General features: G+C 42.1%; 1 protein-coding gene across 1 annotated transcript; it reads right to left on the bottom strand.

The window, feature by feature from the left end:
* LOC121533370 lies at nt 1-2535 on the bottom strand. Its single transcript, XM_045205818.1, has 6 exons — nt 2495-2535; nt 2305-2398; nt 1072-1332; nt 740-926; nt 332-459; nt 1-174 (listed from the first exon to the last, which is right to left on the bottom strand). The coding sequence occupies exons 1-6, from the start codon at nt 2533-2535 to the stop codon at nt 1-3; spliced, it is 885 nt and encodes a 294-aa protein (XP_045061753.1).
* Between the last annotated feature and the right edge of the window lie 8921 nt (nt 2536-11456).

The following is an 11456-nucleotide window of genomic DNA, read 5'->3' as shown; positions in this document are numbered from 1 at the left end:
TTAAATAGTTCGGTCAAAAGCAACAAGAGAAGAGGTTGACCTGCAAGGTATGGCATTCTTGTCGATAATGATGAAGAACTGGTGGATTGCATTCTTCTTAACTCCAACAGCTAGGAGATAGGGCTGAGCGCTAGTAGTGATGGCATCGAGATGCTCTTGAATGTTTGTTCCGGTCTGCGAAGACAAATGAGGGAAAACTGTAGTTAATGGCCAAGTAGTTGTAGAATATGCAGAAAGAGCCAATACACTACTCTTATTGAATATGAATATTGAATGAATACTTGTAGCCTAATATTAGGTGTTCATACCACAAATTAGAAAAAATACAAACCTTCTTGAATACCACAAGATGTTTCTCTGCTTGGGATGCGGAAACCTTTCCTGGTCTCTTCCGACCCTGAGCGGAGGGTGGAATCAGGTGTATAAGCAGTAAAACCGATGACAGATCACTGTCCCAACCTGTAACAACACAAGTTCAATGTTAACACACTTCAGTTACGTTGTTTTCTTTACAAAAGACCCCCAGACAGACAGCAGTTCTACATCACAAGAAGTTCTCTAACTAAAACATCCACAGGGCTGAGTCAAATCTCAAAAGTTTTGTTCAATATACTGCTACAGAACGTACTCGTAAATCTTTCACAGATCCAGCTTCTTAGTATTATGTTGATATTTAAATGTTTACACATAATGTTGATATTGCAATACAACACAAAAGGTAGGCTTACAAGCATCTTACCAAAGTCAACATCCAATTCAGTGCCATCCTCAGGAGGATCAGCTGCCAGCAAGAGTTCTTCAAGCTCACTTGTGGATGGAAGCTTTCTGCATTGTTTGATGATCTTTTTCTTGAACGTGACCGGCCACCTTTCCAGAAGCTTGCTTGAGGTATCCTCTCCGAACATTAGAACAAAATCCTGTTCAACCTGGAGTGGGGTGGTGTTGAGTGACAATTTCAGTTATTTGACAGCCAATCAAATTGTATTGCGTGCTAGTTTAGCTAGCTAGTATCACTACAATGTCTTACAAAACAATTCACTTGTCATAGTATTTTCAAAATAACATAATTACCAAGCTTTTGACGTCTTTAAAACGTGGAAACTCAGACAGTATGTTGCTTGACTGCTGGGGGTCGAGGATCATTTTGCGGCGATACACAAACGTCAGTTCCATTTTCTTCTTGATTGTGTCTGCATCAGCAGAATGTTTCATCAGTGAGATTGCTTTGTTGCACTCATCATCAGTCAGGGCAGTCTCTGGAACAAACTGGGATTCTCGTCTGACAGTCGGTCCTCCAGACATGTCTTCACCAGTTGATCCCTTTGGCTGATTCTACACAACACGAGAAAATTTCAATCATGTCAAAAGTTTTAGTAGCCTGGCTAACTTTTAAAGGAAGTACTCCACTGTAAAATATACTTTTTGAGCTGTAAACTAAATGATATGAATGATATGTTTGATGCTAGGGAGTGTGGCAAGCTGGTTTAGCCAAGGCCAAATGGGAAGAAGGCCAAATTACAGGTGTTGGCCATCTGAGGGGCAGAGGACAGCAAAGGGGGGTGGTTACATGATATATATGAATGTATATGGAGCGTGATAAAAGGGTGACCTTGAAATTGTGGGCGTTAATGGCGACGCAAGGAAAAAATTTGGGTGCACCTACATTTTGTGCTGGTGCACCTAAATAAAAAGTTAGGCGCACAAGTGCAACCAAGACAAAAAGTTAGTGTGGAGCCCTGCATCAATGCTGGTGTTAATATTGACATTATTTCTTCACAATTTATGAAATCTGCAGTTTGTGGGTTGAAAAATGTATGAAAATGCCATCTACTGGTTTAAATCACCCTAAAGTTTGCAAGGCCAGTTTGCCAGGGGTTGCCTCGACCAGTCAGTGTCGAGGCAACCCCCCCTTATGTCACAGTCCTTTGTAGGTCTCTGATGCATATTTTCTTTAAATTTGCTAAGAGGGAGGGAGCTAGCAGAATTGAAGGATGTAGTTACACATTATACTATATGTCTGAGAAATAGTGCAACAAATGCAATTATTGATCTAGCAACTGTTTTGTTCCATACATTTTCCAGTATTACCTCCGAATGATGATCGCCTGTCTTTGGCGGTGCCTCTCTGAATAGTTTTAATCCTCCAGGCCAAGTACCCAGTTCCACTCTCGCCATCATAATAATGCTCCTTGAAGGATGAAAGGATAACAAAAATGGATACTTCATTGAAAACAACATGGTCTGGTAGGATTCAAAAACTTCCAATAATATTTAACATTACAACTATTACTGTGTGCAACTCACATAGCCATTCTTAGAGAATGGGTCACTGAGGTACGGGAATAAGGTCACTATTCCTTTGGCATACATTTCTTTCACCTGTCTGGGTGGAGATGTACTGCAAAATTGAAGAAGAAAGGATTGTGCAGTCATATTCACTTAGATTCAGATTTAGATTTACAGATTGAGAACACAAGGACTATTAACAAATTACCCATTCATTTCTGTCATGTCAGCTGCCAGCATGTTCACCATTTTGCGTCTTGTTTCATCCGTCAAGGACTTGGTTCGGTTGTATTCATTTATTATACGTTCCCCACCGGTTTTGTTGGTAAGAGCTGATTCCACCAACTTAAAACAAAATGCATAACAATTCTGCATGTTATGTCCACTGCAAATAAACTGGAAATAAACTAATATGATGTCAGAGGATGTCCCGATCCAATCTCAAAGATTGCAAGTGCTACAAAAATCCAATGAAAAAGCCAATAATGGTAAGAAACTCCCTCCAGACAGCGACAATAACTTGAATGTACTCGAAGTGTGCACTGTATTATCAATAAATAAATAAAAGTATCTGATCAGGACTCAATATCAGCAGATACTTTTTTTAATCGGATAGGGCGCTTAAAAAAACTTGATCGGGACATCCCTAATCAGGACTTCAAAAATGTTTTGAAACCATGTAATTTACAATGTATATTAATGTAATTTTAATTCTCTGAGAACAGATTCAAGAACAGAATTTAAAATGTCAGAATTGTCTTACTTGCTTGGCTTCTGTATCCAGCCTCTGGCGTTTTCTGGAGGGGGCTATCTGAAATAATGACTGTATCCTCAGAGTCCAAGGTATCAAGGGATGATGGTTGGGATTGCTCAGAAGAGGCCACCATGGAGACAGATTCTAACCATGATTTTTAGAAGAAAAAGAATTATATATAGTTCCCTCATAATCTAAGACACTTATTTAATAGACACCATGAACTTCATAAAACAAAGAAATAACGTATTCATTAATTAGTCTAATTAACTGAAACAAACTTGAGTCATATTTGATGGTTAGCACCCCAGTTGAGGGATCCTTTATAATATCCTCAAAAACATCATCATCCAATTCAGTCCCTGAACTGTCAACAATTTTCACACCTTCTGTTACAGCTGGGACACCAAACTTTGCAAATGCTAGAAAAAAACAGGGATAAAAGCTTGTGTAAACAAAAGTAAATCATTATTTATATAATAATTTCACTGTGTACACCTACCTTACCCTATAAAATAGGTTTTAAACAAACACTATTAAGTGATTAAAATGTTTTTTTTGTAGCATCATAACTATACCTTAAGCAATGCATCCACAATTAAAGTGTAGTTACCAAGGGCAAAACAGAAGAAATTTAGACGTACAAAAATGGACCAGTTCCAAAAACCTGAGAACTTAACATGTCCCATCATTTTAGGAATATTCCAGTATATCAATTTTAAACAGCTAAATTCAGACAGTTATTACTAACATTGTCAAATTCTTACCTGCAATCAAAAAGTCTTTCAGATTTGGCTCAGTTATTCTGACAAATTTTTGGACATCTCCAAGTTTAGCTTTAAGCAGCATGCTCCCTGCAAATAGTATCAGTACAATTTCTCACAGTTAAAAAGTTGATGGTCTTATTTTAGCAGTATTTCCTCAAATATAAGAAAAAATATTGTTTCAAGCCACCAAAGTGCTGAGAAATGATCAGCACTTTTGCAGAAATGGCCAGTTAAATTGAAGTTACTGTCAAACACATTAAAAAGGATAACGTCTGATTTTCATCCTTGTAACATTAATGTTACCGCCTTGCCCGCACAATTACTGCAATTGTTGGGTCTTGGTATATTATAGAGTGTGGTCTAGACCTACTCTGTCTGTAAAGTGTCTTGAGATAACTCTTGTTATGATTTGACAATATAAATAACATTGAATTGAATAATGTTAGCTAAACGTTACACCATAAGTGTGTGCTAAGATAGTGCTTAAGTATTTTAACAGTACTGCTGCTGCTTTGAAACCCGAAAGTCATTTTGTATAATATCCAGGAAAAAATAAAGGCACACCGCTTAAGCAGTGTCCAAGGTTAATGTCTACCCGCCGTTAACATAATAAATCCATGCCACCCGCACATAGTTAGCCAGTCAAGCTAACGTAGCTAACTGTAGCTAGTTTAGCCAACTCCCCTTAGTCTTTGCTATGTTCCTGTAATATCTGAACGTTAACAAGAAGTACACAATCCCCCTCCACGTTGTATTAACATAACTTACAATAAATCGGGCTGACATTGTCTAGTTTGAACGTTATGTTCGTCAGTTAATGTTAATTAACGTTAGCTTAATACTGCTGGCACATGGACTGGACAGAAGTCAGTCACAACATGTTAACGTTAGCCTTTTTAAAATTCGACATTTTAAGACCTAAAACCAACTAGAGTGCACTGTTAGCAACGATATAAAGTAATTCTTAAATGCTGCTTCTGTTAAAATGACAAATAATGTGTGTATAGTCGCTTAGGAGAAACTTACCGCAGTCATTCCACATGAAGAAAATGGCGCCGTGAAAATGTGTGGTCCGTTTGAGACGAGTCGTAGGTGGGCGGAGCTTTCCAGAGTACGTCTGACACTGCGTCTTTTAACAACGTACTTTTTCACCAACACTGGGCGGTATCTTACTCCAACTGTTGTAGTAATAACTCTGTAAGAGTCAATGTACTTTGACACTGCATATTTAACACTATGGAATTTACTGTGTAGCAGCAGCGTAAAAAGATGGGGTGGGGGGCAGTGCAAATAGTCTGGGTAGCCATGATTAGCTGTTCAGGAGTCTTATGGCTTGGGGGTAGAAGCTGTTGAGAAGTCTTTTGGACCTAGACTTGGCACTCCGGTACCGCTTGCCGTGCGGTAGCAGAGAGAACAGTCTATGACTAGGGTGGCTGGAGTCTTTGACTGGTATAGAGGTCCTTGATGGCAGGAAGCTTGGCCCCAGTGATGTACTGGGCCGTACGCACTACCCTCTGTAGTGCCTTGCGGTCGGAGGCCAAGCAGTTGCCATACCAGGCGGTGATGCAACCAGTCAGGATGCTCTCGATGGTGCAGCTGTATAATTTTTTGAGGATCTGAGGACCCATGCCAAATCTTTTCAGTCTCCTGAGGGAGAATAGGCTTTGTCGTGCCCTCTTCACGACTGTCTTGGTATGTTTGGACCATGATAGTTCCTTGGTGATGTGGACACCAAGGAACTTGAAGCTCTCAACCTGTTCCACTACAGCCCCGTTGATGAAAATGGGGGCGTGCTCAGTCCTCTTTTTTTCCCCCTGTAGTCCACAATCATCTCCTTTGTCTTGGTCACGTTGAGGGAGAGGTTGTTATCCTGGCACCACACGGCCAGGTCTCTGATCTCCTCCCTATAGGCTGTCTCATCGTTGTCGGTGATCAGGCCTACCACTGTTGTGTCGTCGGCAAACTTAATGATGGTGTTGGAGTCGTGCCTGGCCATGCAGTCATGGGTGAACAGGGAGTACAGGAGGGGACTGAGCACGCACCCCTGAGGGGCCCCTGTATTGAGGATCAGTGTGGCAGATGTGTTGTCACCTACCCTTACCACCTGGGGGCGGCCCGTCAGGAAGTCCAGGATCCAGTTGCAGAGGGAGGTGTTTAGTCCCAGGATCCTTAGCTTAGTGATGAGCTTTGAGGGCACTAAGGTGTTGAATGCTGAGCTGTAGTCAATGAATAGCATTCTCACGTAGGTGTTCCTCTTGTCCAGGTGAGAAAGGGCAGTGTGGAGTGCAATAGAGATTGCATCATCTGTGGATCTGTTGGGACGGTATGCAAATTGGAGTGGGTCTAGGGTTTCTGGGATAATGGTGTTGATGTGAGCTATGACCAGCCTTTCAAAGCACTTCATGGCTACAGACGTCAGTGCTACGGGTCGGTAGTCGTTTAGGCAGGTTATCTTAGTGTCCTTGGGCACGGGGACTATGGTGGTCTGCTTGAAACATGTTGGTATTACAGACTCAGTCAGGGACATGTTGAAAATGTCAGTGAAGACACTTGCCAGTTGGTCAGCACATGCTCGGAGTACACGTCCTGGTAATCCGTCTGGCCCTGCGGCCTTGTGAATGTTGACCTGCTTAAAAGTCTTACTCACATCGGCTACGGAGAGCGTGATCACATAGTCATCCGGAACAGCTGGTGCTCTCATGCATGCTTCAGTGTTGCTTGCCTCGAAGCGAGCATAGAAGTGGTTTAGCTCGTCTGGAAGTCTTGTGTCACTGGGCAGCTCGCGGCTGTGCTTCCCTTTGTAGTCTGTAATAGTTTTCAAGCCCTGCCACATACGACGAGCGTCAGAGCCGGTGTAGTACGATTCAATCTTAGTCCTGTATTGACTCTTTGCCTGTTTGATGGTTAGTCGGAGGGCATAGCGGGATTTCTTATAAGCGTCCGGGTTAGAGTCCCGCTCCTTGAAAGCGGCAGCTCTACCCTTTAGCTCAGTGCGGATGTTTCCTGTAATCCATGGCTTCTGGTTGGGGTATGTACGTACGGTCATTGTGGGGATGACATCATCAATGCACTTATTGATGAAGCCAGGGACTGATGTGGTGTACTCCTCAATGCTATCTGAAGAATCCCGGCACATGTTCCAGTCTGTGCTAGCAAAACAGTCCTGTAGCTTAGCATCTGCGTCATCTGACCACTTTTTTATTAACCGAGTCACTGGTGCTTCCTGCTTTAGTTTTTGCTTATAAGCAGGAATCAGGAGGATAGAGTTATGGTCAGATTTGCCAAATGGAGGGCGAGGGAGAGCTTTGTATGCGTCTCTGTGTGTGGAGTAAAGGTGGTCTAGAGTTTTTTTTCCTCTGGTTGCACATTTAACATGCTGGTAGAAATTAGGTAGAACGGATTTAAGTTTCCCTGCATTAAAGTCCCCGGCCACTAGGAGCGGTGCCTCTGGATGAGCGTTTTCCTGTTGACTTATGGCCTTAAACAACTCATTCAGTGAAATCTTAATGCCAGCATTGGTTTGTGGTGGTAAATAGACAGCTATGAAAAATATAGATGAAAACTCTCTTGGTAAATAGTGTGGTCTACAGCTTATCATAAGATACTCTACCTCAGGCGAGCAAAACCTCGAGACTTCCTTAGTATTTGATTTTGTGCACCAGCTGTTGTTTACAAATATACACAGACCGCCACCCCTTGTCTTACCGGAGTCAGCCGTTCTATCCTGCCGATGTAGCGTATAGCCCGCTAGATGTATGTTATCCATGTCGTCGTTCAGCCACGACTCTGTGAAACATAAGATATTACAGTTTTTAATGTCCCGTTGGTAGGATAACCGTAATCTTAGGTCATCCAATTTATTTTCCAATGATTGAAGATTGGCTAATAGGATTGATGGGAGCGGTAGTTTACTCGCTCGCCGTCGGATCCTTACAAGGCACCCCGACCTACGTCCACGATATCTCCGTCTCTTCCTCATGCGAATTACGGGGATTTGGGCCTTGTCGGGTGTCTGTAGGATATCCTTCGCGGCCGCCTCGTTGAAGAAAAATTATTCGTCCAATACGAGGTGAGTATTCGCTTTCCTGATATCCAGAAGCTCTTTTTGGTTATAAGAGACGATGGCAGAAACATTATGTACAAAATAAATTACAAATAACGCGGAAAAACACACATAATAGTACAATTGGTTAGAGGGCTGTAAAACGGCAGCCATCTTCTCCGGCGCCATTCTCTATCACATGTCACATGATCTCAGTATATATACACCTGTTCTGAAAGCCCCCAGAGTCTGCAATACCACTAAGCAAGGGGCACCACCAAGCAAGCGGCACCATGAAGAACAAGGAGCTCTCCAAACAGGCCAGGGACAAAGTTGTGGAGAAGTACAGATCAGGGTTGGGTTATTAAAAAATATCCGAAACTTTGAACATCCCACGGAGCACCATTAAATCCATTATTAAAAAATGGAATGAATATGGCACCACAACAAACCTGCCAATAGAGGGCCGCCCACCAAAACTCATGGACCAGGCAAGGAGGGCATTATTCAGAGAGGCAACAAAGAGACCAAAGATAACCCTGAAGGAGCTGCAAAGCTCCACAGCGGAGATTGGAGTATCTGTCCATAGGACCACTTTAAGCTGTACACTACACAGAGCTGGGCTTTACGGAAGAGTGGCCAGAAAAAAGCCATTGCTTAAAGAAAAAAATAAGCAAACACGTTTGGTGTTTGCCAAAAGCCATGTGGGAGACTCCCCAAACATATGGAAGAAGGTACTCTGGTCAGATGAGACTAAAATTGAGCTTTTTGGCCATCAAGGAAAACGCTATGTCTGGCGCAAACCCAACACCTCTCATCACCCTGAGAACACCATCCCCACAGTGAAGCATGGTGGTGGCAGCATCATGCTGTGGGGATGTTTTTCATCGGCAGGGACTGGGAAACTGGTCAGAATTGAAGGAATGATGGATGCCGCTAAATACAGGGAAATCCTTGAGGGAAACCTGTTTCAGTCTTCCAGAGATTTGAGACTGGGACGGAGGTTCACCTTCCAGCAGGACAATGACACTAAGCATACTGCTAAAGCAACACTCGAGTGGTTTAAGGGGAAACATTTAAATGTCTTGGAATGGGGGGGTGCTAAAATGATCAAATATTATAGAATTAAACCACTCAGCATCAGCCATACAAAATGTATACTTAAACCTGAACTGATTCTCCAGTAGATTAGTAAGAATGTCTCATCCCTTGTACAAAAATGGCCTTTTCCCCTTTATCCAGCAAAATATCGCCCATTGTATAACAAGCCATACAAGCTGTTTGCAATTACAGTTTCAACCTACAGAAAAGACAGAACAAATATTACAACAAATAATATGGTTAATACAGGTTGCAAAATAGTTGTGAAGAGATTTTCGATGTTCCGATTCCATGGCACATGGTTTATGAACTGATAGGCAAAACAACGTTTTTCAATTTAAATTATTATACAAACTTCTTGCCACAAATAGAATGTTATGTACATGCTTATATGGGGCATACAAGCATCTCAGCTCTGCAGATTTTTCTACGAAGAGACAGAATCATTAGATCACTTATTTTCTTAATGCCCCTATGTAGCTTGTTTCTGGTCACAGGTTCAGGAATGGCTGAAAAATCACAAAACATTTCTAAAATGAACCCAACAAATAGCACTGTTGGGAGATTTGGAAAACCATAGTCAATCAACAATATAATACTTTCAGTAAAAATATTTATCTTTAACTTACAATCTGTGGATACTATGTGATTAGACAGGTTCCGAATTTATGTGAAACATCACTGCACAGTTGAAAATATATGGCACATGGAAATCATAAGAGGGTGGTGGGATAGACAGAGTAGCTGAGGTGTGGGTTTAAAAGCTCATGTTCTATAATAATTATGACTGAAAACACATATATCTACAGTGAGGGAAAAAAAAGGTATTTGATCCCCTGCTGATTTTGTACGTTTGCCCAATGACAAAGAAATTATCAGTCTATAATTTTAATGGTAGGTTTATTTGAACAGTGAGAGACAGAATAACAACAAAAAAATCCAGAAAAAATGCATGTCAAAAATGTTATAAATTGATTTGCATTTTAATGAGGGAAATAAGTATTTGACCCCCTCTCAATCAGAAAGATTTCTGGCTCCCAGGTGTCTTTTATACAGGTAACGAGCTGAGATTAGGAGCACACTCTTAAAGGGAGTGCTCCTAATCTCAGCTTGTTACCTGTATAAAAGACACCTGTCCACAGAAACAATCAATCAATCAGATTCCAAACTCTCCACCATGGCCAAGACCAAGGAGCTCTCCAAGGATGTCAGGGTCAAGACTGTAGACCTACACAAGGCTGGAATGGGCTACAAGACCATCGCCAAGCAGCTTGGCGAGAAGCTGACAACAGTTGTTGCGATTATTCGCAAATGAAGAAACACAAAATAACTGTCAATCTCCCTCGGCCTGGGGCTCCATGCAAGATCTCACCTCGTGGAGTTGCAATGATCATGAGAACGGTGAGGAATCAGGCCAGAACTACACGGGAGGATCTTGTCAATGATCTCAAGGCAGCTGGGACCATAGTCACCAAGAAAACAATTGGTAACACACTACGCCGTGAAGGACTGAAATCCTGCAGTGCCCGCAAGGTCCCCCTGCTCAAGAAAGCACATATACAGGGCCATCTGAAGTTTGCCAATGAACATCTGAATGATTCAGAGGAGAACTGGGTGAAAGTGTTGTGGTCAGATGAGACCAAAATGGAGCTCTTTGGCATCAACTCAACTCGCCGTGTTTGGAGGAGGAGGAATGCTGCCTATGACCCCAAGAACACCATCCCCACCGTCAAACATGGAGGTGGAAACATTATGCTTTGGAGGTGTTTTTCTGCTAAGGGGACAGGACAACTTCACCGCATCAAAGGGACGATGGACGGGGCCATGTACCGTCAAATCTTGGGTGAGAACCTCCTTCCCTCAGCCAGTGCACCCTGGAGTGGCCTAGCCAGTCTACAGACCTTAATCCCATAGAAAATCTGTGGAGGGAGCTGAAGGTTCGATTTGCCAAACGTCAGCCTCGAAACCTTAATGACTTGGAGAAGATCTGCAAAGAGGAGTGGGACAAAATCCCTCCTGAGATGTGTGCAAACCTGGAGGCCAACTACAAGAAATGTCTGACCTCTGTGATTGCCAACAAGGGTTTTTCCACCAAGTACTAAGTCATGTTTTGCAGAGGGGTCAAATACTTATTTCCCTTATTAAAATGCAAATCAATTGATAACATTTTTGACATGCGTTTTTCTGGATATTTTTGTTGTTATTCTGTCTCTCACTGTTCAAATAAACATACCATTAAAATTATAGACTGATCATTTCTTTGTCAGTGGGCAAACGTACAAAATCAGCAGGGGATCAAATACTTTTTTCCCTCACTGTACAGTTAGTGAGTGCATACACTTTCATACTGGCCCCCCGTGGGAATCGAACCCACAACCCTGGCATTGCAAGCTTTAGTAGTGGTTTCTTTGCAGCAATTCGACCATGAAGGCCTGATTCACACAGTCTCCTCTGAACAGTTGATGTTGAGATGTGTCTGTTACTTGAACTCTGTTAAGCATTTATT

Source organism: Coregonus clupeaformis, chromosome 20 (assembly GCF_020615455.1).
Source record: "Coregonus clupeaformis isolate EN_2021a chromosome 20, ASM2061545v1, whole genome shotgun sequence".
Lineage (NCBI taxonomy): Eukaryota > Metazoa > Chordata > Actinopteri > Salmoniformes > Salmonidae > Coregonus > Coregonus clupeaformis.
This window is presented reverse-complemented; position numbering and strand designations above follow the sequence as displayed.